Source organism: Canis lupus, chromosome 8 (assembly GCF_003254725.2).
Source record: "Canis lupus dingo isolate Sandy chromosome 8, ASM325472v2, whole genome shotgun sequence".
Lineage (NCBI taxonomy): Eukaryota > Metazoa > Chordata > Mammalia > Carnivora > Canidae > Canis > Canis lupus.
Window position 1 is genome coordinate 29291941 of NC_064250.1, and position 16363 is coordinate 29308303.

Consider the following 16363-nt stretch of genomic DNA (forward strand, 5'->3'; position numbering starts at 1 on the left):
CTCTTGGGCTGAACCTAACATGCTGCCTCTGGCTTTACTTTTCTTGACTCTATGCTATTTAAATGTTCACATGAAACTAAAAGAGTTGGAGCAGTTGACCTCTAAAATCTGTATAAATCCTGAGATTTTAGGATTCTTTGAATATTATCACAGCCACTGAAGACTGAAGCAGGATGTATATAACTGAGGCTGTTCCCATCACAGCACTAACATTTACTAAACAAGAACTTTGAGATGAAATTCTATATCCTGCCATTCTGTACACTGCCCCAAACTCAATACTGTATTTCCTTGCAACTTCCTTTCCCCTTGACTAATACAAAAGAATATATAGGGAGACAGTGTGTGTTGTACAGGCTCCCTAGACCCATTCTAGAGGAGACAGTTAGGAGACCAAGGGGGTGCTTCCTGCAGATCTGTTCTTTGTAGGTACGGCTAAAGGTTTTTCATGTAAGTGAATTCTTACAAAACATTAGGAAACTATATATATTCACCATACCTAATTATAAAAATACTTAGCGCATGTGTTTCAAATTCAGCCAGAGTACCCTCCAGTTCCTGGCAGAGGCTGGAGGCCCAGGATGACAGAATATGGATAAGGTAAAACTTGAGAATATTCGCAGAAGTCAACTAACCAAGGCTTAGAGGGTTGAGTAAAATTCTAGTTCTCTGGTGTAGGATTACTATATCCTCTTTTTTGCTCTGTCTTGACCCTTCTTTAATGTCACATGTTTCTTTTTTAGCCTCATTTCCATGTCAACAAGATTGTTGAAAAATACTTTTAAGACAGAGGTGCCTGGGAGGCTCAATCGGAAGAGCAGGCAAGTCTTTCTCTTGGGACTGTGAATTTGAGCCCCACGTTGGGTATATAGATTACTTAAACTTAAAAGAATATTAAAAAAAAAAACTTTTAAGACACACACTCAAACTAACTTTCTCAATTGTCCAAATGTAGTAGCTGGAGAGACTGAAATATTAACCAACCTAATTAACAAGAAAGCCATTCAATTCATTTTCCTCCACTGCAGGCCTTACAGTGAAATCTCAAGGTCTGGTCTCTTTAAGGGGCTGAAGTGCCATCACTGAGAATGAATGGTGAACCGACTGGGACACCACCAGTGGTTTCTTTCCCCCGTCTATGCTTCAGGGAAATGCAAAGCTGGCATAAGGTGTGTGAAATGCCATGTAGAACAGGATACTTCAGCCCCCAGTGAAGAAACAAAAGAGAGAAGAGAATGAGGAAGAATGTTCACACTTCACTGTCTGAAGGCTTCAGTAGGACATGTGAAGTTTGAGAATTTCCACAGGCTGACAGATGCTATTTAATAGAAAGAAGTAAAAGAGAAGATTCTTAAGGTTTGCTTCACATAAAAAGGGGTAGTTCTTGGGAAACCCAGCCCATTTTGTAATTTTGTCCTATAATACAGTAACGACGGATTTAACATAAGCCTAATTACTGCTGAAAATAAAGTTATGAACAAAAGGGTTTAGCAAAGGCTGACTTCAAAGTAAAATAAGGTAAGATTTAATCCCAAACATTCTCCTTATTCTAAGTTTTGATCATTCTTGGGACCCTAACTGGATTAAAATTGAAATGATCTGACCAGCACTCAGAAGAATCATCATAGCATATACACAAAATAGAGAATAAAATTTTAATGGTATCAAAAACAGAACTTTTTGGCCAATTTAGTACTTGCTGGAATAAAGTTGCAAAATGTTACTCAGTAACGGACTTAGCTTCTAAATCAAGCCGGAATTACACATACTCTGTATATTACTTGAGTATATACAAGTACATTCCATGATAACATGCAGAGACATGGAAGCAAGAAGAGTACGACCAAATCAAGATCACCATCTCTATTGATGAAATAATGAATTGAAAACAAAACACCTGTTCAGTAATCCAAGACTATCTCATTTTGCCAAGGGGGTTTTAAGTGTTGCTCTTTTCAAGAATTCAAATAAACTCCATATGGTTAAATCTAATTTTGTTTCCTCAATGTGAAAAATAAGCAGATGATATGCTGTAGCTATGGGTATATCCTTTTTTTTAAAACTTATTATCAAATTAAAAGGTTTGATAGACTTTTCTCTTCACATTCTAGTAGTTAAGAATGAATCGTTTAAAGATCTTAGACATTTGAATGTCACACCACCTACAGCAACATATGCTCAAGTACCTTTAATGATACAGTCATATGACACAGGAGTTTAATTTTCCTGAGAACTAAATTAGACTTATGAAGTAAAACAGGGTATGAAAATGACCTGAGTTCACTGGAATCTCTATATTTGAAAGAGATTGCTTCAGCTTTGCTAAGATTTCATCAAAAGCCATTTAGAGCAAGCATTTCTTAGGGAGTCACATATTTGGTCATGGAACCTTGGGATCTTTTTAAGCACTAAAAAGAAGTGCCTTCTGTTGTGCAAATTCAATGAAAGGCCAGAACAGACAAGAGAACTGATGGTGCTGCAGGAGAACCTATAGGTGAGCCTATGGATTCCATTATTTGTAAAGAAGAGAGTAGGTGAGATGTGCAACTGACCAGATTTGCTCCCAGTCTGACAATGATTACTAGGCAGCTAAAATCCTTGTAAGATAAGCAAAGACAGCACCATAAGTGGAACCTAGTAGAATCCACTAGGGAGTGAGGGTTGGTTGGGGTAGAGATGGTCCCCCTCCAAGTAACTCTCCTTTGTATGTGAGAACCCCAGAACATATACGAAAAGTAGGCTAAATAATGGCTTCAGTCTCTTCTCCAAATTACACATTTCAACCTTTGTGATTATTATTGTTTGCAAACTAAGAGGTCACATGTGAATTACTAGTCACTGAACAGCTTATAAAAGAATACAGTCTAGCCTCAATCTGAGCTCTTCTGTTTGCTCTGTAATCTAATTCAAGGCACTTTAAAATATTTTGGTGCCTTAGTGTATTAACATGTAACATGAGAAAGACACTCATTTACTTCCCACAGGGAGCTACCACATAGATGACTGAATCTTAAAGCATTTTGAGCTCCTCAGATGAAAAGCACTGTGGAGACCATCACAGCAGAGGAAAACTCTCCCAATGCCTTGGAATCCTGATCTATGTGCCTTGTGTCCCAACCAGGTTTTCTTATATACTTCGCAAGTAAAATCTGTTGGTGGCACTCCATTCCTTTATATATGTTAATTGTTTGGCACACAGATGTTTATATATTTAAAATAGTTGTAGTACTCACTACTCCAAAGTTGTTTACTAATTGTCCAATAAAGTTAATGAAATGTAGCCACGATGGAGTACTTTGTGTCAAATTTAGAAAACTTGAGCTTTTTCAAAGGTACATCTGACATAATACAAAGTTCATTTTTTTTAAATAACTGAACTAGTATTAATTATGTGAAACCACAAGTTTTTAATGCAAAAAATACTGAGAGTATGCCACAGTGTCTTTATATTCATCTGAAGAGTACAAAGATGGAGTTTTGAGGAAAAAATGGTAACTCTATAGAAATCAAATGTGTTTCTTAAATTGTTCAAAGGAAACATTTAAAAATTTTCATGTTTCATATGTTGAAATAAAGTTGTTAGAGGAAATAAATTATAAATACAGCAGTAGTTTAAATATTTCTTTTTTAGCATTAATTTTTCTAAGCAAGTTAAATTCAAAACACTTGAAATCTGTTATCCTCTTCTTCCAAAGGAACTGTGGAGATAGAAGCTTTCATAGAAATCTACAACGGTGATAAGACCTGTGATCTTTACATAGACTACACTGGACCTTGGCCATTTTAGATTTACAACATATTTTGGTTAATACATTAGATTCAACTCATTAATATGCTTTTATATTTGGGAGAAATTAACATTGTGATTTATAACCTTACAGTTCACCCAAACGCAATTCTAGGTCTTGATTCTCTGCAGGGGGTTGTATCAGACTCATAATTAAAATGATGAAAACTGTAAATAACTTCTTTCAGGCTGAAAAAATATTTGTTTTTTAAATAAAGTGCTTTTAAATTCAAAGGTTTCTTGCCCTATACAAAACTGAAACACTTTAACCTGAAATCTCCATATCTTGACATACATATTTTAACAGAAATAAATCAGTTTTGGGCCATTAATGTCCTTCGAGAGTTCAGATTGGATCTAAATTGGGTTTTGCATTACTATCGTGCTCATGTTTGTACATGAAGGTTAAAAGAAAGAGGGCAACATCCAAGGATGACCAATAGGCAGTATGCGATGTGACAGCTGACCAGTAGCGGCTTTCCACAAGTCCTTCTCTGAGTTCAAAATCAATTCTGTGATCCAATTCCACTAAAAAGAAAAGAGAGTCAAACAAATGAGTAAGTTTTACAGTATGTTCTATATAGACTTTACCTAGAGTTGAGAATAAAAATTTAGCTAACAGAAGTGATTCTCCTAATTATATTTTTTTCCTCTTACATGACCATCCACTGTAATCTTGTGGGGGTTGGGGGAGATCCAACCGCAGTCTAAATAGCTCAGGATTCTATTTGGTGGAGTCCTTTCCTTTGTATGCTCAGGCCAATATGGGATAATAAAGGAATAAAACAACAACAAAAAAATCACTTGGTATCACACAGTATATCTGGAGTAAAGAAACTGGGCTCAAATCTGACTTTCCCATTTTTGTTCCTAATCTGTAAAATAAGGAAACCGTCTCTTGCAAAACCGTGGGCCAGACTTATATGCAGTGATGTCTGTGAGGGTGCACAGGTCACTCAAAGGCTCCTTCTCTGGGGCGGCCCTATCCATTACCTTGCTCTGTTGTGACTTTTTGCAGTCCCGGACTCCCCCTGTGGCTGCCATCACACAGCCTGGTCCCCAAGCAGTCAGCAGGGCCTCACATGCGATGTACAAGTGCTCACTAAATGTATGATGGATAAAGAATCCACTGGGTGGCAGGGGCAGTTAAACTGGGAGGAACAGTCATGATCCTTGGGAAGAAGGACTTCACTTATAGCTACTACTCTCAAATAATCCAGTGAATTCAAAAATTTTTTTTTCCTAAAACCCATAGAAAGTCCTTGCAATACCTGTTAGAGAAAAATCAAGGCTAATAAGAGAATTACAAATGATTCATTTAATAAGTCCTTAGAGATAAAACACTTAGAAAAATAATATTTTGATCTTTAGGAACTCCTTTAAAACTGTCATTGGGCGATATAATACTTTGACGGAGCTATCTTAAAAACAAAAAAAACCTAAATCTTTGTTCAGAGTGCCAGAAGATGCGGAAAGTAAAAGGTGTCAAAAATCAAGGAGGTTGGAAAAAAAGTTGGGTTTTGCTTTCTAAAAAGCAAATTTGGTAGTTGCAGATGGGAAATCCTATTATTCTAGAGAATACTTTCACATAAATATTTAGCTAATGCTTATTTTAAGTAGGTATTTTATGACAAGATCCTTTGGTGATTTAAAAATGCATATAGTTGTTATTTTTCTATTCAACTATGCTTTTCTTTTTCTTTCTTTTTTTTAAAATATTTTATTTATTCATGATAGAGAGAGAGAGAGAGAGAGGCAGAGACACAGGCAGAGGGAGAAGCAGGCTCCATGCCGGGAGCCCAACGTGGGACTTGTTCCCGGGACTCCAGGATCGCGCCCTGGGCCCAAGGCAAGCACTAAACCGCTGAGCCACCCAGGGATCCCCCAACTATGCTTTTCTGACAAGGAACACCCATGTTGTATACAGATATATATACATTTTCAAATAAGCAGTATAAATGCCAATTAGGTTATAAAACACTCGTAAAATATATTGACATAGGCCTTTTACAGTTTTTTTTCCTTTTACACTTTTTAAAACTATTTTTCTCATTTAAATTATAGTAAGCTAATCCACAATAAAACAGAAATAGCTGCAATCCATATGTGGAACTGTGGGATAGTAATATCTGAATCTTTTATCTTTTGTATTCTGTGGGACATTTGAGTTTGATTTGTAGGCACAGTCTGGCACAACAGACAGGAAGATGAAAAAAGAGGAAACTGGAATTCTCAAGCATGATGAAGAGAAGTCAAGCTGCAGTTAGTTATAAAGAGGAGAAACAAGAGGAAAACCAGAAGAGATAAGAAAAATACACATTAGTATCGGCAAAGACCATCAAGTTATAATTTTTTTTAAGATTTTATTTATTTATTCATGATAGACACAGAGAGAGAGGCAGAGACATAGGCAGAGGGAGAAGCAGGCTCCATGCAGGGAGCCCAATGTGGGACTCGATCTGGGAACTCCAGGATCATGCCCTGGGCAGAAAGCAGGCACTCAACCGCTGAGCCACCCAGGCGTCCCTCAAGTTATAATTTCTACTTTAAAATGCCACTGGAGGGGATCCCTGGGCGGCGCAGCGGTTTGGCGCCTGCCTTTGGCCCAGGGCGCGATCCTGGAGACCCGGGATCGAGTCCCACGTCGGGCTCCCGGTGCATGGAGCCTGCTTTTCCCTCTGCCTGTGTCTCTGCCTCTCTCTCTCTCTCTGTGACTATCATAAGTAAATTAAAAAAAAAAAAAAAAAAAAGCCACTGGAGAATGTCTTCCTAGTCCAACAGTTTTAAGTCGAATTGTTGTTTTAAAGTCAAAGCAAGGGAGATTTTTTCTGTTTTAGTAAGTATTATTTGGCTTTGAAACTGTGTCTGTAAAATTCTTTTTTAAAAATATTTTATTTATTCATGAGACACACAGAGAGAGGCAGAGACACAACACAGAGGGAGGAGGCGGCTCCATGCATGAAGCCGGATGTGGGACTTGATCCTGGGACCCTGGGATCACGCCCTGAGCCAAAGGCAGACACACACTCAACAGCTGAGCCGCTCACAGGCATCCCTGTGAAATTTATTCTTAAATGTTGTTACTGTCATGAAACACTGTCTTTCATATACTAGAAACTCAAATGCTGAATTATCATCCTATTATGGCTCTTGTCATTCTTATCACCTACGGGGACTCTAGTAAGTGTTGTTAAATAGACTGACCATCTCTACCCCTTGCTATTTATCTGTAGGCTGCCCTCATCAAAATGGGAATAAAGTAGCCAGCCTGTACCTGATCACTGGTTTTAGTCTCTCATTTTCCTTAAAAGGTTTACAACAGACAGTCTGGCTGCCCGTCCAGTTGACCTTACATATGTTGATTCTACAGGTAGAGGAATGGAATTAGGTGGGCCTATGTCTCATCTTCTCTCTCCCTTTTATGTAGATCATAGAATTCCCAAGGGAGTAAGGGTCCAGATGGCAGTACCATTCTTTACGTGATGTGAGATGGGCTCTTAGCCCAAGTAGGCCCAAATCTATATGGAATTGCCTTGGACCTATTTTCTCATTATTAGCATATCAAAAATGGGTGGCATAACACAGCTGATAGTTTTTCCTAGTTTCTCTCACCAAGTGAGGTCAAAGAGAAAGGAGAACATAAAATCATCACTTTATCCTTTTTTTTCTCTTTTGAGTGCCTAAGGGCTAGAATTCCTTTATCCACAAAGCCTCAGATCCTGAACAATTGAAGAGAAGTGAAAATGAGAAAAAGATCGTTAGATTTTAACAATCATTACCAGTTTGCTTATACTGCTTTAAAACATGGACTTTTTTTTTTTTTTTCTTTTCTGGGAGTCTCACAAACAGGCCTATTTCCCTTCCTATTCCCCAAAGTGAATGTTGGCAATTTATGAACTATTTAGGTAAGGTGTCATCAGTACTGTGCTTTCATCAGAGAACTCTCTACACAAGTCTTGTCCATATGGATATGGTATTAAGAAAAATATGTATGAATATAAAGTAAGCATCTTAGTATTAAAATGTGTACTAACTGGACAGGTTTCTACTATTTTAATGGAAGCATCTTACCTTCCCTGGAGAGAAATGTTCAAAACCTTAATTTTAAAGTTATCTTGAAGTACCTGGGTTGCTCAGTCAGTTAAGTGTCTGACCCTTGGTTTTGGCTCATGATTTCAGGGTCATGAGATTGGGCCTTGAGTTGGGCTCTGTGCTCAGTGGGGATGGGATTCTCTCTCTCCCTTCCCCTTTCTCTCATTTTCTCAAATAAATAAGCTTTTAAAAAAGTTATCCTATTTTTAAGTAATAATTATGGTAATAATTGCATGATTTTTGGCTATAGGCAGACACCAAGAAAAATATTAGTAAAGGAAACTGTTTTCAAATAACTGGCCAAAGATTTTTTTCATTAAAAAAAAAAAAAGATTATGCTGAGTTCTTGTTGGTAAATTATGTTTTCTTATTTCTGTGCTGCCTCAGGGCAGCTATACATTTCATGTGGTAGGTGTTTGACATTCAAGGAATATTTACATCTTGTGAGTTGTTATAATTTCAAATATATTTAAGAATATTCTCCAACTGTCATTTATTTGAAAAAAAAAACCCTCTAAAATTAGTTTTATAGACGGTTTTCATATCTGTCAAAATAATTTCAAAATAATTTCCCAGCACTAATATATCCTGAAAGATATTCAAATATCTCACATTTGTAACAGATGGGCTTTATGGGTGAATACAGGGTTTAGTAAATTTTGAATAAAAGGAACTCTAGGAGATGGCCAGATTTGTTGGAACCTCTAACAATCTGGTTTAAGAAACTTTTCCTATTATATTTGGAACTATTCCTTTCCATTCATCCTTTGGTTCAACTAAGTTCTAGTTCTCTACATACCCTGTGCTTTGCTTATGCTGTTTCTTCTCCCCAAAACATCTTTTCATCTCTGCATGTCCAAATTCTACTTCCACAGAGCCTTTTATGATTTCTCTAGGTCAAAGCATTTTCTCAATCCCTAGAACTGACAGACTCCTTTACTTATACCTTTGTTATGTGGCTCATCACATTCTATCATATATTATAATTATTTATATAGTCATCTACCTCCCTACTAGAATATGTATTCTCTAGAAAATACTTAATTTCCATACCAGCATTTAACATCTTTATGGGCAGTACTGAGGTCTGTTTCATTTTGCTATCTTTTCTAGTGACTAGCTTGGTACTTTGGCTCATGGTAAACATTGTTAAATGAAAAAAAGCAAGGGGAGAGAAACATAAGCCATATACATATTACCATTTGAATCAGTTTGGTGTAGTTACGATTAGTGGTCTAATTGCCTAGATAGCTGGGATGGTTTTAAGATAGTAGATATAAGGGCTACTTGAATGCAGGATTAATAAGTATATCAATTTTCCTTCACCCAATAAAATATGCAAAAAGCACAAGTCAAATAATTTTTTCAATGGATTTGACTATTTACATGAGCAGGGGCCAGAGAGAACACTTATATAAGATCATTCCTTGAAGGAAATGCATGAGGTTACATCAACACAAACTGTTGCTAGGGAGCAAAAAAACTCATATTAGTTTGTTATAGTAAAATACTGTTTTGGAATTTTTATCAAGTTAAGAGTTTTCTTGTTTTTGAAAATAGAGAAAAAAAGTATGGATATTAGCAATTAAATAGAGAAGTTGTATAATTAGATGCAGTTGAAAATCCAAGGAAAAACCTGTAATGTATTTTTTGTTACAGAAAAATCTAATATTAAAAAGAAAGAAAGAAAAAGGAAAGAGGGAGGAGCTGTGGAAAAAAGAAAGTTAATGATAAAAATGATTTTTTAAAAAGATTTTATTTATTTATTCACAAGACACACAGAAAGAGAGAGAGGCAGAGACACAGAAGAGGGAGAAGCAGGTTCCCAATAGGGAGCATGATGCGGGACTTATCCCAGGACCCGGGATCACGCCCTGAGCCAAAGGCAGACGCCCAACCACTGAGCCACCAGGTGTCCCTAAAAATGATTTTTAAACTAGGATCAATCCTTAGTAATACATTTAGAATCTGCTGAAAATTAAGAGACTGAAAATATGTCTTGCATCCAAAAATACTAATTTTTAAAAGTGATCCTATCCCTTTTAAAGAACATTAAATATTTGTGTTGAAACCAGATATCAGCAGCAATGGCACACCTACAGCCCTAAGTAGAAATGTTACTAGTATCTGAAATAACTGGGAATGATTATATTTCTTATACCATAAAAACTTTTTATATCTAAATGTCTTACATGAAAAGAACAGTGAACTCTTTCGAAGCCTTTAGGACAATAAAGAAGGAAAATGGCCTAATGCTTTTCTTCCCTCTGTAAGATTCCTTCTTTGTAGGAACACACAGGATTATCATTTTAGCACATTAAGCAGCTAGTCAATACTTGGGTTTTAGGACCACCACTACTTAAGGTTAGAAAATACATATAAAATAGTCTATGTAATGGTGACATTCAAGCTGATCTCATAGTTTCAATGAGCAGAAGACTTCTAAAGTAGATCATTGTCATAGTATTCTGAATGCTATTCCTGACATATACCATACCGAGGGCATTATCTTTATTCTGCATTACATTTTCCGGAAAAAGAAGTTGTGGGAGATTAAAGAACGATTCCTGAAGTCTGAAATCTGTGAAAAAAAAAACACAAGATGTGTAAAGTGCTGGCTGATGATTACAAAGGACCTTCAACGATGTAGTGGCCAAATTTAGATGACTACCCCTAAATATGCTGATTAAACCTAGCAGACATAAAGAAATACACTTTGGTTTTTATGAAGAGCTCTTTCATGGAAAATGTAAGCATAATTAACTTTGAAATACAAGGTCATAATCTGTTAACACTCAGATATCCCCAACATTTATAGCTCATTTAAGTTCTAACCTAAGGTAAAACATGTTATAAAAGAAATAGTTTTTGCTTTTCATATGTTACAAACACGGGGGAATATAAGAAATGGAACCATAAATAAGCTTAGACTTTTCAAAAGAAATGAAGGATAGCTATCTAAGATGCTTTAACTTGATGACAATAAAGTGGATTCAACAGACAGCACACACATACTCTTCAAAGACAGGAACCCTGATTGATTCATGAATTCAAAGTCTTTGTTCATCTTACCCTCAAAAAGCAAGAGAATCAAAGTCCATAGCTTCAGAATAAAGGTTATCAAGAACTGAGGCAATCAATGTGAGCAGAAAGAAGGAAGGAAGCCAGAATCGCCTAATCACAATGACCAAATTCCAGAAAGAAGATTTAAGGAAGAAAGTCTTTATGATTTGCAAGATATAGTCAAAATAGCAAGTATGACATAAGGAATGTCTTAAATCAGGATTATATAGAAAAATATATTATTGAAGCAAATCTAAGAATTAGGCAAATCTTGAGAATCTGATTTAAAAGGTGGAATCCTACTATAGTACTTTCATTTTAATAGTTACATCTATGTCTAAAGATAAATATATGTAACCAAGAGTCACAATTAGCTCATATTTAGAGGAGAATAACAAAGAATTTATACCTAAGAATGGCAGAAAATGAATTTTGTTAAGCCATCAAAATATGATGATGCAATATAGCTAAGCATCTCTGTAACTGCTGTCCTGAAAGAAGAAAGGTTTTTCTATTATTCTTTTGAAATTACTATGCTAAATAGTAAAAAGACCTAAAAGCCAGCTTTCTTCCCTCAGATCCTATAGACTGTCTTTATGTCTTCATTACCCTTTCTAGGGGGCATTAATATTACAAGGAATTGTGACTTTTTACCTGCCATCTTACAAAATTCTTTCAAAGTATTATTTCCCAGAAGTTTAGAGTTTTGACCTCTGCATGTCACAAAAGAATTCTGTATTTTTACAGTCACATTTTTGATATTAAGTAGAAATGAGAGCTTAAGTCAGCAGTAGTACAGGAACTCATATAAGAAAACTAAAAAATGAATTTGTACAAAGTCCAAAATGAATTTTCTAGGCAGTGTTCAAAAGGCTTACAATTATAAAATTTTCAGTACTCAGAGTTTGACATAAATAGACTTATGCTAAAAAAATGCTACTGGTCCAAACAGGAACATCCAATTCAGGAATGTCCAGGATAATTTCTCCTGGAGTGGGGTTGTCTGTGGAGAAAGACCCAGTCTCTAGGACTGCCACACCTGAACTTCCTTTTTAAGTTATATTTTATGGATGGCAATGGATAATGGTCATTTTGAAATTTAGAGTAGCTGATATAGCAAGAAAACAAGGCTGCAAGTATCTGAAATAAAATCTGCTTAAACGTTTAGAGAGAAAGGAAGGAAAGTTTTCTGCTTGCTATAGTTACAAAAAGCAGCTAGTTCGAGAATCTACATTTCCTTATGTAGCCAATGGAAAAGTAAGACTTGATTTATAGTCTTATTTAAATGGACATTTAAAAATAAGGTTCGAATTTAGACTCTTGAAATTAAATATAAATAAAATGTATAAGAACTTCATAACTATTTAAGATTTTAAACCTTAGAAATCTTTTGGAAAAAATTAAATAAAGCTCTATTCTAATGCTAAGTCCAGCATAACTATCCATTCATTCAGTTATTTCTTGAATATTTACTCTATGCTAGGTAAGCTGGGATAGGATTGAAAGCCATACAGCAGATCCAATACAATATAAGCCTTAAAGTCTTATAATTTGGTTGGATAAAGAGAACTATAGAATTAGCAGCAGAATGGCTCTGGCATAACAGCTTTGAAAAAGAATCATGAATATCACAGTATAGGTCTGAAGCAGTTAAATAAAATTTTGAGGCTGAAAAGACCATATTTTTAAAAAAGATCTACTTTATAAAACCAGGGGGTGCTCACACCAGAGATTGTTTTATGCTTGATGTTTAAGACTCCTGTGCCACCAGGCTCCGATTATTAATGTTCTTAACTATTAATTCACCAATGCAGAGTAAAACTGCATTTACCTGGGAGCTCTACTTAAAAATATAACCAGAGGAAAAAGTATTTTTCCTTTAAAGCTAACTTATGCTTTAGATTTTAGAGTTGACTGTTCCTGTCAGTATCTCAATCCTTTCCACATTCAAGTTGCAAGTGATATAGTATAAACGTAAGGAAAGAAGAGTATGAACTAACATGCAGAATCCAGAAAGCCAGAACTGCTGTGTGGAAGGGTCTGTGTTGCAACAGTGGTGGTGGGAAGCGAGGCAACAGACTTCTTCTCGTCTTCTATTGAGTCTTTTGATGTCTCAGATGGCTGTGATGTAGATGAACGTCCAAATCTTGAGAACAACATTCCACCAAGGCCCTTTCCAATGCTAGCGGCCCCTGTATTTCACAAAACAGGGCAGTCAGACTGTTGAATTACACCACATACCAAGCTAAAGAGCACCATCCATAGTTACAGCCAATTGGCAGAGGAACCAAGCCATAGTCATATTTTTCCAGGGTGGGAACATAGGAAAACTGCAATTTATACTGTAGGTTTCTTTTCTTTTCTTTTTTCTTTTTTTTTTTTTTTTTTAAAGAATTTTCTTTATTTATTCATGAGAGAGAGAGAGAGAGAGGCAGAGACACAGGCAGAGGGAGAAGCAGGCTCCATGCAGGGAGCCCGATTTGGGACTCGATCACGAGTCTCCAGGATCACAACCTAGGCCAAAGGTGGCGCTAAACCGCTAAGTCACCAGGGCTGCCCTATACTGTAGGTTTCTAAGTAAAAATGGTGTTGAATAGAATGAGAGTTGTACAAACTGCAAAAATCTAGCTTACAAAAAAAGGAATAAAGATTCTATCTCATTCAAGGGATCATTGTTTATTAAAGTATTTGGTAAGGTTAAAAACTTTAATAACAGAACCATGCCACTGACATGAGCATATATTTATTATCGATATGCTTTACTACTGAAGTGAATATGTTATAAAAAGCTATCATAAACTATCGATATAACAAAATATCAATGAAAAGTCAATTTATAGTGCCATCTTGTGGCATTCTATATTAAGACAACCCATAACCAAAAGCAATGAACTAATTTAAGGGGCACATAATTGAGCTCCAGCAGTACACCAAACATTGTGGCTGGTGGAGATCATTTAAAGAGAAATTAAATATCCTTGTTGTCCCTAGGATGATAGAATTTGAGAGACTATTGAGTCATGAATCAGAGAACTGGTTGGCACCCTTGGGGGCTCCTGAGAACTCAAGTACTCTCTCATTTTACATATGAGGAAGCAGACCCTTAAAAATGATGTGACTTACCCAATACCTCACAGTAGGTGGCAGAGCCAAGATTAAAATGAAGGTCTTGATTTCCAGACTTTTTGTCTATCCAGCTATCTCATAGTCTAAAACTACAAGATCTGATCTAATTAGAACCTTTAGGGCCTTTGGCTCTCAATACGAAAGAGAGGGTAGTTAATTCTAAATGCAGGAATTAAATGTTGGGTATTTTGTAACAGAGTATTTTCAAGTAACCTAAATTTAATGCCTATCTAAAAAAACGCTTATATTTACTAATAAGAAATACTTAGGAGAAATTACCTAATATACTTGCTTTGCCTATATTTGTTATAGATTCCCCATAGTGTCGGCGGGACAAGACTGGTGAGGTCACAGGGCTTGGTATTGTTGAGATGCCTTCATTCTCTGAAATTGAGGTAGGTTCTTTTGCTGGGTGGAGAAAGCTTGGCTTCATATACTCATAAGGTAGAGGATTGGAAGTATTATACCAGTGGATCTGGACAGGTGAAATGTTGCTGTAGTGTTTCAGTATTAACGGTTCTAATCTATAAGCCTTGAGATTAAAAAACATTCAAAGAAACACAACATTAAGGCACAATGCTTGGATTTTATTAAACTGTTTATTCTTATTCTATTGCATGCTCAGCAGACCTTAGGGAATTTTTAAAAACCTGGTATTTCTAACATGCATTCCTATTTGTTCACTATTAATAATATGTAATATGTGTAATTATATATCCTTAATGATAAGATTATGGAAAAAAGCTAGCATAGGTCTAAGTTAACAGTGCCCACTGATTTGTCTTTCAGACAAACAGATTCATTTTTATTATGTTCTGGTATCATCCTAATGATTAGATTTATGTTTGTCTTACCAACAAAGCTGAAGTAGTAAATAGTAAACCAGAATGTGATCAAAAATCAATCTGTAATATCTTAGGAGCTCTTAGTAAGCTCTATTTTCAAATAGATTAACATAGTAACAGCACAAATTAGATGCTGATACAAGACCATTTGTCTAATGTGAAGAAAAGATGATATAGCAGAAAAGGCAATGAATGGATTTGGCATTGGAATTCCCCCAAGTTCGTATTCTAGCCTCTGTCACTTATTAACTGTATGAAATCTACCAAGTTGCAAGGTCTCAGAGACACTGTTTCCTGAGCTGTACAAAGGAGATTAACACTTCCTACCTCATAAGGATGTGGGAAAGAATGGATAATGTTTGTAAATACTGCCTAGCAGAGTTCTGACATAACCGTTATTTAAAAAAACTTTACTTAAAAAAATCAGAGAAAAACTATAAAATGAATAATAACTTAAATACAATGAGTTTAGAGCCCCCCCTTTATAATATAACAAAGTTAAGATTATATGAAGGACAGGGTATACAATGAAAACTCAGAGTTCCTCTATGAACTCAAGTTCACTTTCAAGTTGTGAGACAATGAGTAAAATGAATGTATACTAAAGAAATAATGTCTAGCTGGGTTTTTTCACATATATTTTACTTAATACTAACAACTTTATGAAGTAAAATATCATCTGCATCATATAGATAACAGCCTTAGGAGTGACATGGCCAAGATAGTGCAGTCTGTATTTGAATCTAATACTAGTTTCCAACTCAGTGAAATTTATTTCTTAAATATAGCATTTTTGATTCTTTAACATATAGGAAATTTTCTAAAATTCTCGTATTTAGTCAATGTTATATTTACTTGGTACTAGCTAAAGATGTTTTAAAAGACAAAGCCATTTTTTCTGAGAATGAATGATATTTAAAATGGTTTGTTTTAAACTTAGTTATACCTAGCCTTGTCTTTAAAAAAGGTTAAAGAGCATTTTTCTCATTTAAAAACCTTACTTGGTATTAAAAAATGGTCCACCTGGATGCAAGATCACTGGAGTGTTTACATTAAAAAATTATTAACAGTATAAACATAACAGAACATAAAACCCCCCAATTTTATAATCCCACCAGGCTAAAGTAAATTCATCCATTTTTTCAAATATTTTCATCTCTAAGAGGATCTACCAGACACATTTCAGTACTTGTAGCATGCTTTACAGAAAGAAGAATTTAAAGTGGGATTTTTGAAATTTATGGTTGCTGGGTTATTGGTATCACAACTGGTAATGGTTTGACAGTTGAGAAGATTTTTTCCATGTATTAATTGTCCAGAGATAATATTTTTACATTATGCTCTTACACTGTAACATAAACAGATCATCTCTAAAGTATTAGCTGAGCCCTAAACCAAAACACAAATGTCTTAAAACTATTAATCTATGAAGATATCATCAGATAAATGA

At 35.5% G+C, this 16363-nt stretch overlaps 1 protein-coding gene across 8 annotated transcripts in view; it reads right to left on the bottom strand.

Moving 5' to 3' along the window:
- Positions 1 to 1641: 1641 nt before the first annotated feature.
- The window catches only part of DDHD1 (DDHD domain containing 1), a 109217-nt gene continuing 94495 nt past the window's right edge, over positions 1642 to 16363 (bottom strand). For 4 of the 8 annotated variants that reach the window (XM_025442401.3, XM_025442400.3, XM_025442403.3 and 1 more), the window contains 4 exons: positions 14348 to 14600; positions 12943 to 13134; positions 10377 to 10460; positions 1642 to 4315 (listed from right to left, as the gene is read on the bottom strand). In XM_025442401.3, the coding sequence (XP_025298186.3) occupies positions 4134 to 4315; positions 10377 to 10460; positions 12943 to 13134; positions 14348 to 14600 (711 nt within the window). In that variant the 3' untranslated portion in view covers positions 1642 to 4133. Of the gene's footprint in view, positions 4316 to 9621; positions 9798 to 10376; positions 10461 to 12942; positions 13135 to 14347; positions 14601 to 16363 lie in introns of those variants that run through there. The other 4 variants (XM_025442402.3, XM_025442405.3, XM_025442406.3 and 1 more) reach the window with 2 other exon arrangements.